Source organism: Danio aesculapii, chromosome 17 (assembly GCF_903798145.1).
Source record: "Danio aesculapii chromosome 17, fDanAes4.1, whole genome shotgun sequence".
Taxonomy (NCBI): domain Eukaryota; kingdom Metazoa; phylum Chordata; class Actinopteri; order Cypriniformes; family Danionidae; genus Danio; species Danio aesculapii.
The window spans coordinates 2,231,680-2,258,223 of NC_079451.1; the positions used below are offsets into that span (position 1 = coordinate 2,231,680).

The 26,544-nt window shown below is 37.3% G+C and overlaps 1 protein-coding gene and 1 long non-coding RNA gene across 2 annotated transcripts in view; both read left to right on the forward strand.

The window, feature by feature from the left end:
* Positions 1–17,823, forward strand: part of aqr (aquarius intron-binding spliceosomal factor) — a 71,055-nt gene extending 53,232 nt beyond the window's left edge. The window contains exons 31-35 of the mRNA XM_056476781.1: positions 1,450–1,620; positions 10,169–10,254; positions 11,803–11,968; positions 13,891–14,004; positions 17,339–17,823. Of these exons, the coding sequence (XP_056332756.1) occupies positions 1,450–1,620; positions 10,169–10,254; positions 11,803–11,968; positions 13,891–14,004; positions 17,339–17,731 (930 nt within the window). The 3' untranslated portion in view covers positions 17,732–17,823. The remainder of the gene's footprint in view (positions 1–1,449; positions 1,621–10,168; positions 10,255–11,802; positions 11,969–13,890; positions 14,005–17,338) is intronic.
* Positions 17,824–20,711: 2,888 nt separating this feature from the next.
* Positions 20,712–24,836, forward strand: LOC130244788 (uncharacterized). Its single transcript, XR_008839251.1, has 2 exons — positions 20,712–20,853; positions 24,423–24,836. It is a non-coding gene; the product is annotated as an uncharacterized LOC130244788 (long non-coding RNA).
* Positions 24,837–26,544: the final 1,708 nt, after the last annotated feature.

The window sequence follows — 26,544 nt, forward strand, 5'->3', positions numbered from 1 at the left end:
TCTGTGGATAAAATGTGGGAATGGCCACCCGCAGTTGTGTTTGAAGCACTGGGATATTCCTGTGAAATCAACTGATGTAGTTAATAAAACACTCGCCGCCTCCACTTGATGAAAGACGAGGCAGGAACTGTGTGACTGGATCTGGATCTGGATCTGCTGCTGAAGCTCTGCATTGTTTTTAAGTGCTGGCCGTACGGCATGCGGTGTGTGTGTGTGTGTGTGTGTGTGTCACATGAGTCCCGCTTACTGTTCACTAACATCCTGGAGAGAATCGCCCTCATTACAGTATCCATGACAACACACACACACACACACACACACACACACACACACATACACACAGTGCATAAAAACTCATAGGACATTTACTCACCTTCGCACACTCACTCTCACACACACACACGCACACACTTACAGTATCCTCACACACACACACACACACACACACACAGCAAACACACTTCCTCACTGCACACACACACTCACAGTAACCTCGCAAACACACTCCCTCACAGCACACACACACACACACACACACACTCTTCCAGCACACTCACTCACCCTCACTCACACTCACGCTCTCTCTCTCTCACACACTCACTCTTTCATTCACAGCACACACACACACACACGCACACACACACACACACACTCTGTGTCCAGACAGAATTACACACCCTTACTCACACACACCCACTCACACTATTCACTCGCCCTCACTCACAGCACACACACACACACTCATTACAGACACACACAGTCACTCATTCAAAAGGGGATCCAACCCGGTACTAGTAAGGTGTACCTAATAAAGTGGCCGGTGAGTGTACCTCATGTGCTTAAACACTCTGATGTCAAATAGTGATCCACATATTATTCATTATTTAATAATTAATGATTTTTTTTCCTGAAAAACGATACAGTTGGAGACAAAACGGTCAGCTCTCCTGTGAAATTTCAAACAAACACACACAAAATACACACCAAGACATTTACACTCAAACACACTAACACATAAACTCTCACACAAACACACATCCAAACACACACATATACACACACACACACATACTGTTAAAAAATCTAAAAAGCTCTGGTTGCTGGATTTTTAGCATAAATAAATATGGTAGGAACGTTAAAAACAATGTTTTGTCATGCAGGGAATTCTGGGAAAGTGAATTTATGGTTATTCGTCGTGTATAAACTTACTTTTAACCAGGTTACTGTAGTATTTTTAATGTTTTTTTTAGCCATTGACATCATGGACGTTTTTTACAGTGAGGGATGTTGAGTCTATATATAATCTTAATGTGTGTGTGTGTGTGTGTGTGTGTGTGTGTGTGTGTGTGTGTGTGTGTGTGTGTGTGTGTGTGTGTGTGTGTGTGTGTGTGTGTGTGTGTGTGTGTGTGGTGTGTGTGTGTGTGTGTGTGTGTGTGTGTGTGTGTGTAGAATCTGGCAGAGGCCGAGTATTCGGTGGCGCTGTACATGTACATGCGTTTGCTGGGATATCCTGCTGAGCGCATCAGTATCCTGACCACCTACAACGGCCAGAAGCATCTGATTCGAGATGTCATCCACCAGAGATGTGCCAGCAACTCCTTCTTCGGGCAGCCCAGTAAAGTAAGACCAATGCAGTATTCATGGTTTACCATCTCAAGTGTGTATTTAAAGTGTGTCTGTTACCGTTCATGTAGTGTGTTTGTACTGCGACTGTCTGTGAACATAAAAAGAAGTCTCATAAGCTGTGTTTACAAGTGAAGATGGGAATAGGATTCATGCGCAAAACTGGAATATCGCATAAAAGATTTGGGAATGAAGCAGCGTTTCCATCCAATGAGAACCAAATGACTCAGTTCAACTCAAGTTTATTTGTACAGTGCTTATTACAATATTGTTTCGATGCAGCTTTACAAAAGGTGCGCGTTACACTCAAATATAAGTTATTATAAACATAATTAAGCTGCATTTTTATTGCATGAAGGCGATGTCTTTGTGTACATGTTTAATGAAGTGTATTTGTTTATTAAGTGTGTGTGTGTTGTCCTGGAAGTCTTCAATGGTTGGGATCATCTCTTCGTCTCTTAGTATGTGTTGTCCTTGAGGTCCTCAATGGTTAGCATCATCTCCTCACAGGTCTTGGATCCCATCAATGGTGCTGCACAAACTTTAGATGCAGCGGGATGTGTATTCCCAGGTGGAAATAAATGTATTTGTGCACACACACACACACACACTATAAATAAGAGATATCAAATGTCAATGCAACAATGAAGTGCTATACATGAAAATACAGGTTATATAAACAAACATGTAAAGCATAGAAGTGTTTCTGACAAAGTGCCTGATGTGTTAGGAGAGTAAGCGAGTGTGTCCTACGGGTGGTTTGTCAAGCCCACTCACATCATACTTTACTAATCATGCTTTACTAAAAAGATAGGTCTTTAATCTGGTTTTGAACTGAGAGAGTGTCTCAGGTAGGCTATTCTAGAGTTTAGGAGCCATAAATGAGAAGGCTCAACCTACACACACATACATACACACACTACCTGACAAAAGTCTTGTTGTCGATCCCAGCTGTAAGAGCAACAAAGAATAACTTCTAGACCTACTGGAACCCACATGGAGCCAAGATTCTCACAGAAATCAGTCAAGCTTGGTGAAGGAAAAATCATGGTTTGGGGTTACATTCAGTATGGGGGCGTGCGAGAGATCTGCAGAGTGGATGATCAACATCAACAGCCTGAGGTGTCAAGACATTTGTGCTGCCCATTACATTACAAACCACAGGAGAAAGCAAATTCTCCAGTAGGATAGCGCTCCTTCTCATACTTCAGCCTCCACATCAAAGCTCCTGAAAGCAAAGAATATCAAGCTGCTTCAGGACTGGCCAGCCCAGTTACCAGACATGAACATTATTGAGCATGTCTGCGGTTAAGAGGGAGGATTTGCCATTCCAGATGACTTTGTTAATAAGTTATTTGAGTCTTTGCAAAGGTGTATGGATGTCCAAACAATAGTGTTGGTGAAACCAGAAGGGGCCCTCAACCTGCGGTCCGTGTGGGTCCTGAAGCCCCAGTATATTGATAGGGACTCTATAGTGCTCAGTGAGCGCCGTCTTTCAGATGAGATGTTAAAGTGAGCTCCTGACTCTTTGTGGTTGTTAAAAGTCCCTGGATGTCTTTGGAAAAGAGTAGGGGTTTAACCCCAGCATAATGGCCAAATTTGCCCACTGGCTTCTGTCCATCATGGCCTCCTATCCATCCCCAAATCATAATTGGCTTCATCACTCTGGCTCAACACACACCAGCTGATTGGTGGAGAGGTGTGGTCTGGTGCAGAATGGCTGCTGTCACGTCATCCAGGTGGATGCTGCACACTGGTGGTGGATGAGGAGATTCCCCCCCCAAAAATGTGTAAAGCGCTTTGAGTGTTCAGAAAAGCGCTACATAAACGTAAGTTATTATTATTATTAATATTGGTATTATTATTATTATTATTATTATTATTGTTGTTATTATTATTATTATTATTATTATTATTATTATTATTATTATTATATTGTTATTATTGTTATTGTTGTTATTATTATTATTATTATTATTATTGTTGTTATTATTATTATATTGTTATAATTATTATTATTATTATTATGTTGTTATTATTATTATTGTTATTGTTATTATTATTATTATATTATTGTTATTATTATTATTATTGTTATTATTGTTATTGTTATTATTATTATTGTTGTTGTTATTATTGTTATTGTTATTATTATTAATAATGTTATTATTGTTATTATTATTATTGTTGTTTTATTATTATTATTAATAATGTTATTATTATTATTAATAATGTTATTATTATTATTGTTATTATTGTTGTTATTATTGTCATTATTATTATATTATTATTATTATTATTATTATTGTCATTATTATTATTATTATTATTGTAATTATTGTTGTTATTATTATTGTCATTATTATTGTTATTATTATTATTATTGTCATTAATATTATTATTATTGTTATTATTATTGTCATTATTATTATTATTATAATTATTGTTGTTATTATTATTTTCATTATTATTATTATTGTTATTATTATTATTGTCATTATTATTATTGTTGTTATTATTATTGTTATTATTATTATTATTATTGTTGTTGTTATTATTATTGTCATTATTATTATTGTTGTTATTATTATTATTATTGTTGTTGTTATTATTGTTATTATTGTTGTTATTGTTATTATTGTTGTTATTGTTATTATTGTTATTATTGTTGTTATTGTTGTTATTGTTATTATTGTTGTTATTATTGTTATTATTATTATTATTGTTGTTGTTGTTATTATTATTATTATTATTATTATTATTGTTGTTGTTTTTATTATTATTATTGTAATTATTATTATTGTTATTATTATTGTTATTATTGTTATTATTATTATTATTATTATTATTATTATTATTATTATTATTATTATAATAAAAGTAGGCCATTTGTTCAATGATTAGCTAAATGAATAAAAATAAACTCACCTCAGAAAAAAGTAGGCCTAAAAATCAGCTGTAAATAGTTTTTATTTTATTGTAGTCATTCTTGTTGCTTTTGTGCAGTAGATAAATAACAGAGTATTAGATTTTAGGTATATTAACTTTAAGATAATTCCATTTTGTGGAATTTCCAGCGAATATTTGTGTTCTCCAGCAACCTGCACATACACGAGGACCTTAGGTCAATAATTTTGTAAAATTATCTTTGAAAAAGAGTGTGTAGCCTGAGTGATGATGTTGAATAGACAGAACCGCAGGCTGAACTGCAGTGTAACTCACAGTAGGAATTGCAGTGTTTCACCCTGTCTTGTGCTCTAATTTACTTTTTTCCCACCTAGTAGTCACTATTTTCCCTCTTTTGCAGAAGTGGACAGCTTTGCTTTAGCTTGTTCTTCAGCCTGACGGGCAGACAGACTCAGTAAAGCGTGTTAAAAGTCTTCGGTCGCAGCGTTGTTAACAGTCTGTCAGAATGGTACAAGCATGCAAATTGATCCGGCATTAGCTTCTGCCAGCCGTTTCATTAGAGACATGAGTGAGGCCAAACCTAATGAATAGAGCACTGTGGTTTGCATGGACATTTCATTTCTGAGCGTTCAAGACTGCAGAATGACCGTCTCATTGCCTCGGGGAGATGTAATGACAATGTGGTTCACTGGAAAACTGAATTTAGGGGAAAGTCAGCATTTATTCGAATGACGTTCTCACAAATGTGGAGGACAAAGTTTGTGTGAAATAAAAATAATGTGCAATGTTTATTTTGCTAGTGCACATTGTTATTCTTTAGGTGAACAATTAATCTGTGTTAATTAATCCACTGGGAAAAACGTTTGCTTTTGGTAATCTTCAATCAGTCTTCGAATGCTTCAGCTACAGTATTCTTAGCCACGCCCCTCTTACTGTTCATTTGCTACAAGGGAATGATGCGCAAAAAGAAAGCCCGCCCATAATCAATATTGCGTTTCAGTTGGATGTACATCAACATACTGAAATAAAAGTCTCAGCAACTTCTGGTTCACACAGACACACAGAAGTACATTATAAATGAAGTACTTTTGGACTGGAATACAATTTTAAGGGCTAATTAAGTACTTTTACAAGAGGAATTTTGTTACTCCTTTTTATTACAATTTATTACATTACATTTTATTACAATACTTCAAACGAAGACCTTTTTCGTTCTTCGTTTGAGGCCAAATGGAAGTTAGAAATTGCTGAGTGACGCTCTACTCTTTCGACACTCTCGCACTGCAGTGGGCTGGGTTGTAAATGTGTCGCGCCACTCATAAGTGGACTCTTAAACAACAGCAATGGTGACTGTGAGAGAAGAACCGATGTTTGGTGTTTCAATGTGGTATTTAAGTGTTAAAATGGGAGTATGTAAACCAAAAACTATGACACAAAGTGAACTGATGATTTTGTGAACCATCCCACAAGTGTATGATTTGTTGGTGATTATTTGAAGGCAGAATTTTCTTAAACATCTGACTGATATTCTGATGTAAATTTGTCTCTCTTAACGCCCTGGAGTAGACTTCAAACTAAGTTTGAAGGCCAAAAAGAAGTAAAAAAAAAAAGCTGAGTGTCTCTACATTCAGGGTTAGTACCTGAATTTCAGACATACGGATTCAAGGACTAAAACGTACCTAAAAACAAACACAGGTCCTTGAAAGTGCTTGAATTCAATTTGTTTATGGTTTTATTTCAACAAATATATTGTCGAAAACAGAATGAAAGAACTGGGAAATTCTTCAATTAAGAATTGTACATTTAAATCTTGTACAATAACACTGACAAATAATGCACATTTCATCAATATTTCAGAAACCGCATTTGAACATTTCCCAGGTATTGAATTTAACAAATTATTTTGTTTATAGTTCAGTGAACATGGCTTATGTTTAATGGTCAAAAATCAAATTAAATGTGTCGCGCTGCTTATAAGGGGACTCACAAACACAACAATAATGGAGGCTGTGAGAGAAGAGCCGATAGATGGTATTTCTATAGGACGGTGGGTGATTATTTGAAGGCAGAATTTTCATACTATCTCATTAACAACGTGATATTCTGATGTAAATCTGTCTCTCTTAACACCCAGTAGTATACTTAAACTAAATTCTTTTTCGTTCTTTGTTTGAGGCCAAAAAGAAGTTCGAAAAGGCTGAATGATGCTATACTGTTTCGACTCTCGTCATGCAGTGGGCTGGGTTGTAAATGAGTCCCAACAATGCAGAGGGAATAACCAATGTATGGTGTTTCTATACGGTATTTAAGTGTTAAAATGGGAGATTTTATTTAAATTTTTTTTACAATATTAACCTGAATGAAACCGAAAACTGTGAAACAAAGCGAACTGACGATTTTGTGAACCGTCCTGCAAGTGTATGATTTGTGGGTGATAATTTGAAGGCAGAATTTTTATGATATCTCTTTAACATCAGAGTGATATTCTGATGTAAGTTTGTCTTTCTTAACACCCTGGAGTATACTTCAAGCTAAACTGTTTTTCGTTCTTCGTTTGAGGCCAAAAAGAAGTTCGAAAAGGCTGAATGATGCTATACTGTTTCGACTCTCATCATGCAGTGGGCTGGGTTGTAAATAAGTCCCAATAATGGTGAGAGAAGAACCAATGTATGGTGTTTCTATACGGTATTTAAGTGTTAAAATGGGAGATTTTTTAAAATTATTTTTTAACAATATTAACCCAAATGAAAGCGAAAACTGTGAAACAAAGCAAACTCACGTTTTTGTGAACCGCCCTGCAAGTGTATGTATGATTTGTGGGTGATAATTTGAAAGCAGAATTTTCATAATCTCTCTTTAATATCCGAGTAATATTTTGATGTAAATTTTTGAGACCGCTTATACTTCAAACTAAATTCTTTTTCGTTCTTCGTTTGAGGCCAAAAAAAGAAGTTCGAAAAGCCTGAATGATGCTATACTGTTTCGACACTCTCGTGATGCAGTGGGCTGGGTTGTAAATGTGTCCCAACAATGACGACTGTGAGAAAAAAACAATGTTTGGTGTTTCTATGTGGTATTATTTAAGTATTAAAATGGGAGATTTTATTTTATTTATTTATTTATTTATTTATTTTACAATATCAACCCAAATGAAATTGAAAATCGTGACACAAAGCGAACTGAGGATTTTGTGAACCATCCTGCAAGTGTATGATTTGTGGGTGATAATTTGAAGGCAGAATTTTCATGATATCTCTTTAATATCTGAGTGATATTCTGATGTAAATTTTTGAGACCGCTTATACTTCAAACTAAATTGTTTTTCGTTCTTCGTTTGAGGCCAAAAAGAAGTTCGAAAAGGCTGAATGATGCTATACTGTTTCGACTCTCATCATGCAGTGGGCTGGGTTGTAAATGTGTCCCAACAATGGTGAGAGAATAACCAATGTATGGTGTTTCTATACGGTATTTAAGTATTAAAATAGGGGATTTTTTAAATAATTTTTTTACAATATTAACCCGAATGAAAGTGAAATCCGTGATACAAAGTGAACTGAGGATTTTGTGAACCGTCCCATGTGTATGATTTGTGGGTGACTATTTGAAAGCTGAATGACGGTTTCAACACTCCCGTCGTGCAGTAGGCTGGGTTGTAAATACGTCACGCTTATTTACAATGTTAACCGAATCAAAACGTGATACAAACGGAACTGACGATTTAGCAGCTGATATGACGTTGTGTAAGTGCATCAAGCCTGTGTGTGAGGGTCATTTGTATGCTTTGGGCTTTGCAGAGTTAAGCGTGCGCTGTGGATGAGATCAGCTCAGTCCCTCATTAGCAGCGCACATTTCTTGAGTGCAGAAATGAGCCAGCCTCACTTGAGCATGCACATCATGTATCGAGCGGGCAGATATAGAGCACGTGTCCACTCGCTGATACATTTCGCACTGGACACCATCTGCTGAGAGGCAGCGCTCCAGCCTCCGAGAGCCAGAGAAGCAGAATTATAATGAGACACCAGCTTATTTTAACTCTCTGCCACAGGAAATGAAACGCTAGACTGTGCCTGCGATCAGATGTCTGCTGTTATGTCATGAACAGACCCATCCTGATTTCTGGCAGAACACAATGATATTTGGATGATGATTGCTGTAATGCATGGGTCAACAATCAAGCGAAGGATGTTAGTTTGCGTTAGGAAACAATCAATCATGACAGTAAGCTATATTTAAATGGACTGCAGTATGAGTGCAGTATTGTTTTTGTCTGCTATTATATATTGCGATATCAATATAATTTCAGAAGATGACTTGTAACACTATTTGGAAATCAAACATTTGAGATTAGATTGAAGCATATTAAAACAAAGCAAATTACAACAGAGGTGCAAGTGAAATGAATCGTGTTTTAAGGTTTTCTGCGGAATCTAACAGCATTGATGCATTGAAATTCAGTCATATTTAAAATAGCACTGTATAGTCTTGTATATAAATCTAAATAAATAAAATGAGTCTTTGTTGAAGCTTGAACTTTATAACTTATTGGTTTAAATTCTTTATTATAATCCCAAATTGACATTGCATTGATTTTGCGATGTGACTTGCAGATTCACACGTTGCGATATCAATGCTGAAGGGATATATTATGCAGCCGTATTTAGAATGTGTCGTTTAAAGGGAGAGGTTACGCAAACAAAAAAATGGTTGTAAACTTTTATCAATTTCTTCATTCTGTTGAACACAAAACAATGTACACCACCTGACAAAAGTCGTCGCCTATCCAAGTTTTAGGAGCAACAAATAATAACTTGACTTCTAGTTGATCATTTGGTATTAGAAGTGGCTTATATGAAAGGCAAAAGCCTCTAGATTACGTTAATTTGACCACAATAAAATATAATCATGCCTTGATTTTTAATTATTTAATTAGGACAGTAAAGTCTCGTCACTGAACCTTCAATATTATAAAAAACAAAGTCATGCTGTAGTGGAAACAGAATGAATACTAAACTTGTGTTAAACACTATGTATGTGGGACTTTTATTTTGAAAAATATATATAATCCACGTTGGCCGTCGGCTAAAGAGAATGCTCTGATTGGTTCTTCTGCAACAAATCAGAGCGAGAGAACAAACACTAAACTAATTCAAGTTTTCAAGTACTGCGTAAACATGTGCTGGAATAGTTGGCGGTTCATTCTGCTGTGGCGACTTTTGAAATAGAAACTAAGCCAAAGGAAAACGAATGGATGAATTAATGATTGGTGTTTGAAATGTCAATTTGTCATGTTGTGATGTATGAAAAATCGTCTCGTTGATTTGTCTTGACATTTTTCAGCAGTAAATCTGCTCTGATTTAGTTTTGTCAAAAGTATCGACTTCGGTACCAATTGGTACTGACATTTTACAAACGTCCATTTTCTCCAAACAATTGAGTGTTCATTACTGATTGATTTTGCTCATAGCGATTCATTACTGATTGCTACTGAAATTCCAGTATTGTAACAACACTAGTCTGATTGTATCAAGTATAAAAACTAATTGCAGAGGATATTCTCATTGGTTTCAAATAAAGCATCGTTAAACTGGAGAAAGACCGTGAATATGCCAGTTGTAAGAGACTGTGTGATGTGTTGCAGGTGACCACAGTCGACCGGTTCCAGGGTCAGCAGAACGACTACATCATCCTCTCACTCGTCCGCACTAAAGCTGTGGGACACCTGAGGTGAGCACTTCCTTCTGCTACTGAATTAAACTACTGAACTAGTCCATTAAAAACCACTTCAGCATGTTTAAAAGTGCTGTATGAGAGTTTCTGACTCTTCTAAAACATAAAGATAACGTAATATGTTTGCAGATAATTAAGAAACATGGATCTCTATTTTACATGGAAATATTGCAATAATTAAAGAATATTAAAACAAATCAAATTTCATTGGGAACACTTAAATAACGGTTCGTTAATTAATGTTTACTAACATGAACAAACAATTAGTAATAAATTTAATATGGTATTTATTTATCTTAGCTAATGTTATTTAAGTTAAATAACGTTAGTTCATGTTAACTCGTGGTGCATTTACTAATGTTAACAAGCACTACTTTGGATTTTATTAATGCATTAGTTAATGTTGACCTATGATTAATAAATGCCTTACAAGATTATTCATACTTAATTAAGGTTAAGAAATACTTTAACTAATGGACCATTATTCTAAAGTGTTCCTGTTCCATTGTGCTGGAGAAAATGGATGCTAATTACTGCATAAATATATTATTAATTAACACAAAATTCAAAATAAACTTGACATATTTATAAACAAAAATAAATTCGATTTGATTTTACTGGGGGGGGGATCAGAGGTTATTTTACAGGCTATTCTCCCTTTTATTTTTTTAAAGATAAATATAATATTCAAATTATGAAGCTTACATATAAAACTATACACTAGTAGATGCCATGAAACTAGTGGTGTTACGGATCACAGATCTCACGGTTTGGATCACATTAGGGTTATTTAGTCATGGATCGGACCATTTTTCAGATCAGCCAAAAAGTGGAGGAGACGAATGTTATTTGCTTGTCATTTATTACAGAAACAGCACTGTGAAACACTTTTGCTTTTAACAAACAGAACTGTAAACCTGTCATTTATTATAAATAAAATGCTGAAATAATCAGCTGAATAAAAATAAACAGTAAAATATTCAGTGCTGTGAAAAATTCACTGTTACTACTGTTGCTGATAATGCTAAATATAGAAATCTAGCATTATTAATTGTACAACTCATATTTATTTTAAGTCTCATTTTCAATAAATGATTCAGTTCATCACTCCTAAAACTTCATGTGTCATTGCTAGATGATCACTCTTGAAGAGTTATTCAGTGGCACCCCTTGGTTAAATAACATAATCGCTGCCTACAACTTTCATTTTTGAGCGTCAAGTTAAATGAATATGATGGTGATTTTAATCTTTACCATAATCATCAGTGGTTTTATCTAATCTATAAACTGTTCTCCCAGTACTTCTGTGTTTTGACTGTTTGTAACTCCATAACTAACTCCAAAGACTAAAGACTGAATCTCTTTCTTGATTTTTGCGTGTTTCAAACACAGATTTGAATGCAGCGATTCGAAGGATTAACAACATATGTAAATCACCATCATTTATAATTAATGTCGCGTAAATGTTGAGATTTGATTGGTGATTTATTTGGATGTAGGTAGTAAATGGTCTCTCTCTCTCTCTCCTGTTTGCTCTTCACACAGGGACGTGCGGCGTCTGGTTGTGGCCATGTCTCGCGCCAGGCTCGGCCTCTACATATTCGCTCGAGTTTCTCTCTTCCAGAACTGCTATGAGCTGACGCCAGCCTTCAGCCAGCTGACCGCTCGCCCTCTGCATCTGCACATCCGGCCTCATGAATACTACACCTCTGTGAGTCATGCGTGCTCTTCACTGTGAAAATGCTCTAAAGACTAATCAGCTGCAGTAGACTCCATCTGTGCTGTCCAGTTATTTTAGTGGTCTTAGTCCACAAATGTGAATTCATTTTTTCTCTTTTTCTTCTTAATTTATTTTGTGACATGTGACACGAACAAAACTAGCCAGCTTCAAGCAGAATCACAACATTCTGTGCTTAAAGGTCCTGTGAAGTGCTTTGTAATGTGCATTTTATTCGATGTTTGACGTAATCTCAACCAAAACACAAAGAGAGGGCGTTACATTGTGTAGCTCCTCCCCTTTAAAAACAGCCAATAGTGTTTTGTTTTGATTACCGCTCTGCCAGTAAGAGTGACTGAGCTCAAGCAAAGAGCTTAGAATGACCAAGAGGCAACACTCAATAGAACATTCCATTGCAAAAGCAGCGCCCAGCAACAGCCCCAGATTACGCCATTTTGGAGTGAAAGCGGTCGGCTGTCCATTGGATCTTATTGGTGTCACGATGGCAAGCAGCCGCTTTGTTTATTTATTTATTTATTTATTTATTTAAAAAAGCGCATTAAAGCTGAGATGCAACCTGAAAGACGACAATACAACACTTACTATCTCAATCATCAGCACCTTTAATAGTTTATTTTACAGACTTATAATATGCTGTTGTTCTATTGGAGCTGTCATTCCAAAATGGCCGCCGCGCCATCTAGTGGCTGTTTCCCAAATTGCACTAGAGTGTCGCCTCTTGGTGATTCTATACTCTATGGCTCCAGTGCTTCAAATGTGAAGTGTTGTGAAGGGGGCGGGGCATGTCAGACACTAGAGAGCATTTGATTGGTCAAAAGATTTGATAAGAAACTGAAGTATGAAGTGACGTGAATAAAACCGTTGATGAATTCAGACAGAAGTGACAAACTTCAAGCTTTACATGTTTATATCAGTTTTATCTTCTAAACTTGAAGTTTGTCACTGATTTGGGGCTCGCTAGCTTATAGATATACTAAAAACTATCAATACTGATACTAACATCTAAAAAACTATATTTCCATAAGATCTTCAAGCTTTAGCCCTTTATATGGAGCTCATTGAACTACTGAACACTATTAAAAACACTGTTACTGTGAGATATTAGATATTAGAAAATGTCTTAAATTATTTTCAAGTAGTTTCCAGAACTGTTGTACACAATAGATGTAAATAATGTCAATTGAATAGATACTCCATATGAGCCCGAAAAAAAAAGTTGTGCTGCAAATCACTCACCAGAAGTGTTCAGCGCGCAGGTTTTACTCCTTCCAGTGTTGTGATTTAATCAGGGATGCAGCACACGGTTGCTTCTGTGCTGCTGGGTATCAGTATAGGCTGCAGTTCACATGTGCGCATCTCACCTCACTGACACATACAGTAGAAGATTCATTCTGACTAGATCTTTTACCAAATTACCCCTTCATTAATGTTTTAATTTTGTCTTTATTGCTTGACAAACGTCATCCAATCATTGGATCGTACATTTTTGTGATAGTTTTAGTCGACTCCTTCACTGTCAATAAAATTGTACTGTCAATAAAATGTGGCTTTTTTAATCAGTATAATTTATTAACTTAAAAAAAAGATTGCTTAATTTTAATTAATAAAAAATTTAATCATCACAGTGCATGTTTGGTTTAGATTTTCAGCCGAGTGCACTGAGAATTTTTCGGTTTCAGCCCAGAATTTTCATTACGCTGCATCCCTGTTTATTGTTAAGTGTAATTCAGTGTTTGTGTCATCACATTTCTGTCATTATTGAATGGCTGATGTCAGTCAGTTTTCTCTCCGCCTCACACTGTTGAATCAGAGTCTTGTTCGAGTCATGTGTGTGTTTGAGAAAGAATGTGCTGATCTCTCTCTCTCTCTCTCTCTCTCTCTCTCTCTCCATGCAGACCGAGGCTCGATCGTCCCAGCCGGATCAGGTGGTCAAGGACATGCCGGAGATGGCCAACCTGGTCTACAACATGTACATGCACATGATCCAGAGCACACAGCAATATAGACAAGTAAGTGTGCTCAACTTTTAAGACACATCTCAGAAGAGTTGCTTTTCATGAAGCATAAATGGATGTCACATGTTTTAACTCTTGTTTACTGTTCAAATTGACTACTCTTTTGTTATGATGGGGGCTGTTTTTGCCCCATTGACTCCCATTATATTCATAATTTTGGATTGCAAAGCCATGACACCATATAATCATGCATTTTTGATTGTTGGTGGTTTATCCTGTTGGGAAGAGGTACAATTTTTAGTTTTGATTGTTGATCATCAGTTGGCAGCATTAACTCTTAAGATAGGCCTGTGCAAAGTTTTGAACAAGTTCTATATAGTAAAACTTACTTGGTTTACTATGCTCTTAGAACTCAGCTGCTTATTTTGTATTTTCTCAAACATATAATCCATTTCCCGCTAACATTTGAGCGCTGTTGAGCTAATACAGCGCTGATTGTGTTCACGTGCTCAACAGAAATGACTGTGATTGGCTGTGAAGGTCTTCAGTTCACAGAACTCACCACTGTTTATTGATAGTAACCACAGATACAGGGACGCTGGAGTGTTTTAAAGCCGCCATTCATCAAGGGATCGCTTGTATGTCAGCTTATAGACAAACCAGCTGTCCCTTTATCTGTGTTTACACTGTAAACAGCGGAGAATTCGGTGAACTGATGACCTTCACGGCCAATCACAGTCATTTCTGTTGCATATGTAAACACAATGGCTGCGTCAGAAATCACCTACTACTCAGTAGGTACTGCATTTGAATTTAAATGTACTACTCGACCGTTAGAAAAGTGCCTTCTATACAGTATGAATGTTAGTATGAATGGAACACGGACGTACTACATCCACCATTTTGTCATCATCACGTGACCTACCCGCATCAGTTGCGTCGCTTCACTCCCAGGTAAAGTCTAGATAGGATACAGCTGTGGATACGCACAGTATTATAGCATCATTTTTGTAATCCAGTATAACAATAATTAATATTTTTACAGTACTACGGTTGAGGTAGATGTTTTTAAAGTACAATTTATTGGGTAATTTAATAAATAATACTCATTACAACTACTGTTTTTACATTACTGTGATGGTTGGGGTAAGGGTAGATGTTAACCCTCTACCGCATGGTGTAGCCAGATGGCAACGTGATATTTATGTTCATTTCCCTGCCAGTGTTTCTTTAAGACCATCGTTGAAATATTTTTGTCGGAAAGAGAAGACCTTAGTTCAGCCAATGATGTGCTTTGGTTAAGTCACATGACATGCAGTGTTTTTCTGTGGCGCGATTTCTGACAGACTAACGGTTATTGTGAGTAGTTGCTGAATGCAAATGAAAACGTCAATAAAAATAAAGGATCAACTCATGTCAGGTCCACAAGAAATTCTCATCACCTCCAATAAATTATGATGGCATATTCACAACTCAATTTATCAATTTAGTTTTTTAGAAATCAATCCCCAAATGGCAACACTGTGCAATAGTGGAATGTGCAATATTACAATAGGTTAGCTAGCTAGCAAGGTCAGCTGTAATCTATTAAGTTGTAAAAACAACAACATGAATGCTAGCAATATAATGTTGACTAGTCATATATTAATGGTTTGCATTATGGATAAAATCACATTTGAATACTTTTGATTGGATATAAATACAGGGAACAGTGTATTAGTAAGGGACACCATGTTCTATGGTAAGTTAAAGAAGATAAGGACAGAACTGGCTCTTCCTGGAGATGAACGTGAGGATGAGATGGGTTTAAGTGACCGTGAGAATGATGCAGATTGTACATAGGATAAGAGCAGTGATGGAGACAGTTCAGGTAAGTTAGCTCAGATGCACATGAGACAGGCGGAGTATTGTGTATAATATATAAACATTGTTAGCTAGTAGCTACATTATTCTGATGTATCTGTATATACTAGACTTGTTATTTATTTGTTATAATATTTACTGGAGGAAATATTTATACCTGCTATATGTTGTATACATGATGATGCAATATTATGTTTGTTTTCAATAATATTCAGCAAAAAAGAATGGAACGAATGAAATCTGGGAAAATATGTGTCATTTATAAGTCCTGTGTTAAAGCTTATGATACTGCAACACCAGTGAAATCATTTCAAACAACTAAATTATTAAATATAAGGAAAGGTCTTAATTAGAAATGTTTAGGTTCTCTTAAAAGTCCACTGTTGGACGTTGTTGCCATATGGAAACGTATCTTAAAGTACTTAAAGTAAAAAAAATTCCCCCAATTAATTTTTTTACAGCACTTCAAGAAAAACAGTCAGATATTTTATATATAGATCTATCAATGCGTGCAGTAGAACGTTAATAAAATACGGTAAATGGGGAATTTAATGAATGACATAAATAGTTCTCGTTAACTTCCAGCTGCAAAAGGTATCTGATCTAGCAACAACTTCACGCCAATGGGATCATGGGATAGCAGACATCCCAACTCTCCTGGAAGTTCCGGGAGTCTCCCGCAAATATGCCAGCAAATGGATGATAATCTCACGTTAATCGTGCGTCTGCCGCCCGGTCCTCAAATACGTTGCACAACTACCAAACCCCAACCGCCCCACCCCCCCTCTCTTCAGCTACGTCGCATGCTCCCCTAACTACCCTCCCCCCAACCCCCTTATGCATCACGCATGAATGAATTCAGACATACTACTCGACTCACATACTGTTTTTAGCGTACTATATTGAATGGAATGATGCAAATTCGAACACAGCTAATGGCAAATCAGCAATGTCTAAGAACATGCTAAACAGCGCTCAAATATTAGCGAGAAATTGGCGTTTTCTTCCAGTATCGTGACAATCCTAAAGTGCACACACACAAACACTACACTCCACAAAGCCATATAATCTTAAGCCAAGTTTTTTTGCACTGCAACTGATGATCAACAGTAGAAATGACCGATTTTACCTCTTCCCCATGGGGAAAACCAGCAGCAATGAAGAATGTGTGATGATGATATGCTGTCATGACTTTGCAAACCAAAAATGTGATTATAATGGAAGTCAATGGGGCCAAAACAGCCCTCAACATAACGAAGGGGGAGTATATTTACCCACAGCCAGCGTATTGTTGAATTTTTGAACATTTTCAAAGTATTTTCCCAAAATATGTGTCAAACTAATATGTGTCAGCAGAAATCATCCCATTTGTTGAAACACAGAGAAAGCTGTGGGCAAATTAAGACTCAAAACCACCCCAGAGTGAATAAAAACATCCCCAACAGCACACAAGGGTTAAAGTGTGAACTGTGAGGCCTTAGAAAGGGATGATGTTTGACTGATCCCACTGTGTGTGTTTGAGCAGCAGCAGCAGCGGCTCCTGGATCCTCCTCGTCAGGTGCTCAAACCACAGAAGAACACAGCAGTGATGGAGCAGGAGGAGCAGCTCACCACGGCCACATCAGAGGAGGTGAAGATCACCACGCCGACAGAGGAGGAGAAGATCACCACTGGGACACAGGAGGAGAAGATGATCACCACAGCAACTGAAGAGGAGCAGAAGATTACCAAAGCTACAGAGGAGGAGCCGATGATCACAACGGCAGCAGAGGAGGAGCAGAAGATCTCCACGGCAACAGAGGCGGAGCCGACGATCACAACGGCAGCAGAGGAGGAGGAGCAGGAGCATGTGAAGATGCCGGAGCATCCGGGCCGAGACAGCGACAGTGGAGACAGTGAAGAGGACGAGGAGGAGTAAACACACCCGTCCCACAGCCACTGCACATTATCACTGATCACCGTTCACCTTTTGTAAGAGGAGTTTTGTAATAAAATGGAATTAAAACCTCATGGTTTAGCTTGTGCTTTTGATTTATTTCTCAAAGTCACCAGCTAGTTTTCTTTCCTGACAGTCTGCTTCTGTCATTTGACATCATCGGTGTCTCTTCTAATGGCTGATTTATACTTCTGCATCAAGCGCACGCGTATGCTCGGGCGCAGCCTTCATGTGGTCACATAGCCCTCACCGTGGCTGACACTGCTGAAGCGCACTTCTCAAAAAGTGTAACAATACAATGACATGCAGTGCAAGCTCTGTGATGTCTGCTTGGTAGCTGTGACGAGTCTGGCTGCGAACCCGGTGGAGCGAGTGTTTACAAGTGTCGAGTCTCGTGTAGGAGCTCCAGATGTTTTGGGTTTACCCTATGGTAAAGTTGTTGCACGTCCGCCGGTTCCCGTCTCTGAATGAGCGAGTTTGAGCTACTTGTACATTAGGGTAGCGTTCAGAAAAAACAAAACACCCATGAAGAAACTGGACACAGAGGAACATAAGATACTACTGCCAGCTGGTGTTTGGGAAGTGTTATTGCAGAGCAACACAAACAACACAGAAGTATAAATGCACGACTACACGCAAGGCAGGCGCCGTGGGTCACATCGATCGCAGAAGTATAAACCAGCCTTAACAGTGAGCGTGTTTTGTTAATATTTTGAGCTAGATTATATTTTCACATTTGCTGTTTGACGTTTTAGAGAATTTAGCTAGTTAGTTAGTTCAGTTTTCAAATGTAGTTTTAAGTTTTTCCTGTTTTTCTTTCCTTTTTTTATATTATTATTATTATTTTTGATCGTTTTAGTCTTTATTTTTATACTTAACAATAAAAACAAATCTTAGTTGTTATTTTTCAGCTAGTTATGAAGGCCGTTTATTTTACCTTTTATCCAGTTAATGTTTTGGTAACACACCTTAGTTTAAGGACCAATTCTCACTACTAACTAGTGTCTAATTACCTGCCTATTAAGTTATTAACTGTTTATTAGTACATATTCAGCATGAACTTATTCCACATCCCCAAACCTACCAAACTACTACAATAATAACTATTAATAATGGAGTTTATAGTGGCAAAAGTCATAGTTAATGGTTTATTAATAGTGAGAATTGTACCTTAAAATGACCAAAGTTTTGTAATTTTATTTGCTGTGATTTTTTTTTTTTTTTTTTTTTGGATAGTTTTAGTCTTTATTTTTGTACTTCAACAATAGCAGCAACAACAATAATCATTTTTTTGGTATTTTTCAGCTAGTTATGAAGGCTATTTTGCTTTAGTTTATCTTATTTTCAAGTTAATGTTTTGGTAACACACTTTAGTTTAAGTACCAATTCTCACTATTAACTAGTGTCTAATTACTAGGCTCACACGGAATCAGCGCATGCAGAAATCTGCATATTTCTGCAAATTTTTAGCCCATTATTGAGTCTATGTATTTACTTGTGTAAATGTGTGTAAATTTATGTTTATTCAGTCTTTAAATTAATTTTACTTATTTTATTGTGACTTAATAATAGTACTATTAAAATGATTTATTTACAATATAGTTTGTACAGTAATAGTTTCTGTCTTTTAGTAGATACATTATATGAGAGACTTGCTTTGTTTAGCAAATAAGTGGATCTAATTGGATTTGCATTGTAAACATTAAATAAAAGTCAAAAAGGTATTATTTTTTATTTCATATATTAAGTTTTTAGTTATTATACTCCTAAAATCATTCCGCATAAATCTGCACATTTTATTTTATTTTTTTACAAAATTCTCAGCAGAAATGGCCAACAATGTCCGCAGATTCTGTCTGACCCTAATAATTACCTGCCTATTATTAAGATATGAACTGTTTATTAGTACAAATAAAGTACATATTCAGCATAAACTTATTGTACATCCCTAAACCTACCAAACTACTACATTAATAACTATTAATAATGGAGTTTATAGTGGTGAAAGTCATAGTTAATGGTTTATTAATAGCGAGAATTGTACCTTAAAATAAAGTGACCAGTGTTTTGTCATTTTATTTGCTGTGAGGATTTTTCTGGATAGTTTTAGTCTTTATTTTTGGACTTTTACAACAGACGTAACAATATTCTGCCTTATTTCAGCTAGTTATGGACGCCATTTTGTTTTATCCTTTTTTCCAGTTAATGTTTTGGTAACACACTTAGGTTTAAGTATAATTCTCAATATTAGCTAGTGTTTAATGACCTGCCTATTATTAAGATATGAACTGTTTATTATTACATATAAAGTACATATTCAGCATGAACTCATTCTACATCCCTAAACCTACCAAACTACTACATTAATAACTTTAATAATGGAGTTCATAGTGGCAAAAGTCATAGTTAATGGTTTATTAATAGCGAGAATTGTACCTTAAAATAAAGTGACCAGTGTTTTGACATTTTATTTGCTGTGAGGATTTTTCTAGATAGTTTTAGTCTTTATTTTTGTATTTTAACGACAATATTCCTCCTTTTTTGTTATTTTTCCGCTTGTTATGAAGGCCATTTTGCTTAAGTTTATCTTTTTTTCCATGTTAATGTTTTGGTAACACACTTTACTTTAAGTATAATTCTCACTATAAGCTAGTGTCTAATAACCTGCATGCCTATTATTAAGATATGAACTGTTTATTAGTACATATAAAGTACATATTGAGCATGAACTTATTCTACATCCCCAAACCTACCAAACTACTACATTAATAACTATTAATAATGGAGTTTATAGTGAAGTCGTAGTTAATGGTTTATTAATAGCGAGAATTGTACCTGAAAGTAAAGTGACCAGTGTTTTTCACTTCATTTGCTGTGCTAATTTTTTTTTGTCATCTGTCCTGTAAGTGGTGAGCTTGTGCCTGTGTGTGGATCATGTGAATTGTGTGTGTGTGTGTGTGTGTGTGTGTGTGTGTGTGTGTGTGTGTGTGTGTGTGTGTCAGACTCCTCCACTCTGTGATTTACAACAGGACTGCGAGTGCCTTCATCAGGAGCTCCAGCAAACATTAACAGACACGACCAGAGGAAACCGCTACACACTCGCTGTAAGTTTGCTTTCGTTTTATGAACTTCTCAACTGGATATAATTGACAAGCCAAGACAGTATTTATTCTCCATTCACTTGTAGAGTGTTAGCTGTAAATGCTCTTAAGAAACAAACATTTAAAAGGAGGAATCCCTCAAGAGCGGGTCATGAGACCGACAGTAATTTCCTCAAAACAGCAGCGGGTTTTACTGTTAGCACTGTGTTAAACCACAGCTGCATCACATGACTTCTGTTATGTAGAGTACAGAGAGTATTCAAGGTTGCTTATAATACCGTAAAAATGAGTTTGGATTTGTTCACATCAGTTCAGTATGTAAAAGTTTTCCAAATTATTAAAATAAAAAGGTTTTCATATGACGAAAGCTTCAACAAAAGTAGTTTTTTGTTCTGTTTTTTGATTTTCTTTAGCACAGCTGTAGAAAATGTACACTTCCTGACAAAAGTCTTGTCACCTATCCAAGTTTTAGGAACAACAAATAATAACTTGACTTCTAGTTGATCATTTGGTCTCAGAAGTGGCTTATATGAAAGGCAAAGACCTCTAGATGACGCTTATTAGACCAAAATAAAATCTGATCATGTCTTGATTATTAATGATTTCATTAGGACAGTAAGGTCTGACTCTGCTCAGACTAAAGTCTCATCACTGAACCTTCAATAATGTCCAGTCTAGAATATGTGGTCATGCTGCAGTGGAAACAGAATGAATATTGTGTCTGACTCCATCATGAGCTTGGAGGACTGCATCCATACATCTCTGAATGACTCAAATCACTGATTAATAAAGTCATCTGGAATGGCAGAGAAAGCGTTCTTGCAGGACTCTCAGAGTTCATCAAGAGTCTTTGTGTTCATCTTCAACGCCTCCTCCTTCATCTTACCCCAGACATGCTCAATAATGTTTATGTCTGGGGACTGGGCTGGCCAATCCTGGAGCAGCTTGACCTTCTTTGCTTTCAGGAGCTTTGATGTGGAGGCTGAAGTATGAGAAGGAGCGCTATCCTGCTGGAGAATTGTCCCTCTCCTGTGGTTTGTAATGTAATGGGCAGAACAAATGTCTTGATACCTCAGGCTGTTGATGTTGATCATCCACTCTGCAGATCTCTCGCACGCCCCAATACTGAATGGAACCCCAAACCATGATTTTTCCTTCACCAAACTTGACTGATTTCTGTGAGAATCATGAGTCCATGCGGGTTCCAGTAGGTCTTCTGCAGTATTTGTGATGATCAGGATGCGCACACACACACATACATATAACAATATTAATAGATGGAGTAAAAAAGTTTAATAATAGTATAATATTAATACATTTAGAAACGATACAAAGAAAACTGAATTGTATAAACGTAGTTACCCTAACAATAAAACAGAAAATGAAGTAAATAAAGACTGAATGGGGGATATTTACCTATCAAAGCAATCATCGTTCAGATTCGATTGTCATAATGTGTTCAGTTGTTATAATAAAAGTTGACAAAACTGTTGAGGGAAACCACTTCACCCCGCCAAGAGACCTTGAATTGATCTACTTGAGTGGTACAACTAAAACACTATTGTCCATTTCCAAACTTGCCCTTTGTCAAGAGGGTTGATGGGAAATTATGATTGTTAACGTTGTCAAAAGTAGCACATACATACAATTTTTCAGCAGATAGTAGGTCATCTATGTTGAATGTCCAGACTAAAGACAGACTATGTGCTGTTTAAGAGGTTGATCTGTGTAAGAAAGCAGATATACTCTCAGATGTTCAGCAGTGAATAAAAAAAGGTTGCATGTCTGAAGTTTTCTATGGTATGTTTCTTGGGTTATTGGAGCTCGTTTAAATGCTGTGGGAAATGAAGCCGTGTGAAAGGATGTGTTTATTATGTGTAAGTGCTTTCGGAGAATATCACGGACAGGAAATCAGATTATGGAATATTTGGCTTTTAAACTCTAGGTATGATTTAAAGAGTGGGATGGCCTGGAATGGGCTTCCACACATATCCCATTTGAACCAGTTGTTTGGTAAACAAAGCAGCTCTCTCTATGTCTATGTAATATAGCTACCTGTCTATTTTAAAGTATAGACGGTATGGAAAACACAAATAAAGAAGTGGTGATTTCTAAATTGACTTGTGTTTCTTTGAAGAAAATTTAACAAACATTATGTTCTGTGTTTTTTCTCAAAACACATATTCCAATTTTGGTGTTTGCAACATATTCCAAAAAATGTTGTGACAGGAGCAATTTAGGGCTTGTAATTATGATTTGGTACAAAAGCAGCATCCAAGAAAGGGCTAGTCGTTTAGGAGCAAAGATGGGCTGAGGAGGAAATTATTTGAGAAAATTCCTCAAAGAAAGATAAGTGGACATTTGGATATTTCACCTTCAACAGTGCAGAACATCAGTAAAAGATTGAAGGAATCTGGAGGAATTTTAGAACGTAAAGGACAAGAGCGCAAGTCTATGCTAAACAACAGTGATCTCTGATCCCTCAGGCGGCACTGCATCAAGAATCCTCATTCATCTATTAGCGATATCACCACATGGGCTCAGGACTACTGCAGCAAACCTTTATCAAGTACCACAGTACATAGTTACATCCACAAATGCCGGTTTAAACTGTACTGCGCCAAAAGGAAGCCCTATGTTAACAGTGTCCAGAAGCGCCGTCGACTTCTCTGGGCTCAGAGGCATCTAGGATGGACCATCACAGTGGAAACATGTACTGTGGTCAGATGAAGCAGTATATTTCAGGTATTTTTGGGGCAAAATGGACACCGTGTGCCCCGGACCAAAGAAGAAAAGGATCATCCAGACTGTTTCCAGCAACAAGTCTAAAAGCCAGGGTCTGTCATGGTATGGGGTTGTGTCAGTGCTCTTAGCAAAGGTAACTTTCACTTCTGTGATGCACCATTAATGCTGAGAGGTACAGAGAGATTTTGGAGCACAATATGCTGCCTTCTTTTCCAGGGACGCCCGTGAATATTTCAGCAAGACAATGCAAAACCACATTCTGCACACATTATACAGTCCTAAATGCGGAGGAAGAGTATACAGGTACTAAACTGGCCTGCCTGCAGTCCCGACCTGTCTCCAACAGAGAATGTGTGGTGCATTTTGAAGTGCTAAGTGTAACAACAAAGACCCCGTACTGTTGCCCACCTTAAGACTTGTTTGTAGGAAGAACGGGACAAAATTAGACCTGAAACACTTCATCACCTGGTGTCTTCACTCCCTAAACATCTTTAAGTGTTGTGAAATGACAACATTATAAAGTGGTAAATGCTTTACTGCTCCAACTTTTGGGGAACACATTAAATAATGTCTGTTGTATTGTCTGCAATGAAACACAAGTCAAAGTGAATGTAAAAATCACTATTTTGCCAACTTTTTCTGATTTGGGGTTGTAGATAAAACGTATAAATATTTGCTTATTAGTCTATAATATTACTGAATTTAAAATAAGCCAGCAGATATTTACACACACATGAGTAAATCCATTTACTGAATGATGGACTCAAAAATCTGTTGATTTTGTGTGGGCCTACTGATATACGAGCAGTGTGTTTGTGCTCCTGCAGGTGATCATGTCGTGTGGCTCATGTTTCTGGGCTGTGATCTGGCTGCTGGTGCTGCTGATTCTCGGCTGGCCCCTGAGCATCATGTTGGGGGGTCTCTACGGCCTCATCGCCCCGCTCACCGTCTGCTTGGGCCTGGACCGGCTGGCTGACCTGCTGATGGAGGGAGCCAACCTGGGCCGAAAGTGCGCTCTGAACATGAGGCACGGGAAACCCCTGTGCTGAAAACACCTCGAGAAGACCTGCTGGAGTCTGAGCTGCCCAAATCTCTGTGTTTTCGACATCTTCTACAATGTACGCTTGATTCTTAGCGACATGATGCTTCTGTAAAGCCTCGGTGATCTTTTCTTGCTTTCATTCTCTGTAGCTGATGCTCTCAGCGCTGTTAAATATTAAAATTTAAAGACTCTTTCAGTATTTTGGTGCTGATGTCTGTCTTGAAAATGTTAAAACACAAGAAAGTTTATTGATATTGCAGGATATGTCATTTAAAGGGCGCCTATTATGCAAAAATCACTTTTATAAGGGGTTTAAACACAGTTGTGTGTCAGCAGTGTGTGAATATAACCAGCTTCTAATAGTAAACATTTATTAACTGTATTTGTTTATAATCAGACTTGATTAAAACAGTCTGCAGAAACACTTTGATTGACATTCTCTCTTTGTACGTGTCATCAGAGGGGGAAAGCCCCGCCCACTAGTGACCATCTCTCCCTCATTAGCAAAGGACACTAGTCTTGTTTTTGAATCTGCCATTATGCTGAAACACAGGCATTTGAAGCTCCGCCCTCTTCTGAAAAGCGCACAATCTCATTAGAATTTAAAGCGACAGTCACCAAAACACCACAATTAGGATCAAAGCCTAAACTTTTCTTTGCTGCCATCTCCGTGGTCTCTGGCCAGGGGGAGGCTAAGCCTTCCCCAGCCTTACACACGCTTCGCCTATGAAACCGGTAACAGTGGGAAAGCCGTCCATATGGAGGTAAGCGGTCAGTTGCTTTCGCCAAAAGGAACGGCATCATGAAGATGTTACGTTCCTCTGACTACATAATTCGCAATCTCTAGAAATGTATACAGGGCTACGTTTTCAGAATGAGCTCACAGAAGTTCACATCATCTCAAACTGCTGTCTTGAACTTCGAGTTCACTATACTCCAACATCTCAATCCTGTAGAGCAGTGTTTCCCAACCCTGTTCCTGGAGGCACACCAACAGTACATATTTTGGATGTCTCCCTTTTCTGACCCATTAACTTCAGGTGTCGGAGTCTCTTCTGATGTTATGATAAGTTGATTCAGGTGTGTTTGATTAGGGGGAGGTTGAAAATGTGGACTGTTGGTGTGCCTTCAGGAACAGGGTTGAGAAACACTGCTGTAGAGCATCTTTTGGATGTGCTGAATGGAAAAATTACGGTGTGAATGTGCTGGAGAAAAACCTGTGATGCCAGCCTGATCTCACGAGAAAACGTAGGTATTTTACGTTTTGTCAGTTTAGCGACTAATTCGTACGCGTTCATTCGTACAAAATTGTACGATTCTAAAAAGGAGGCGTGGCACCTAACCCCACCCCTTAACTCAACCGTCATTGGGGGATGAGCAAATCGTACTAAATCGTACGAATTAGATCGTACGAATTCATACGAATTAGCCACTAAATCAAAAAGTTACGAATTGCCGTGAGATTGGGTTGGTAAAAATCAAATCTTGGGTCTATGCTGGTTCCAGTAGGTCTTCTGCAGTATTTGTGATGATTGAGATGCAGTTCAGCAGATGATCCATCAGAAAAATCCACCTTCTGCCACTTTTCCAAGTGTTCAACTAGAAGTCAAGTATTTATTGCTCTTACAACTGAGATCAACGACAAGACTTTTGTCAGGTAGTGTGTGTGCTATAATTCAGTAACGATGAAACAGTGCAGTGCTGATCTATTCAAGTAGAAGTGGTGCTAATTTAAAGCCGTTGGCAGGTTCTGAAACATGTTTTGTCTGCCGTCTGAGGAGTCGGAGCTCTCTTTTCATCTGTGGGCTCAGGATATGAGGGGAAACTGGAGTTCACACTGGATTGTGCTGAGTCTGATGAAGGCAGAAACTGGAGCCTCTGACTGCTGTCATATGAGGAGCGCTTCC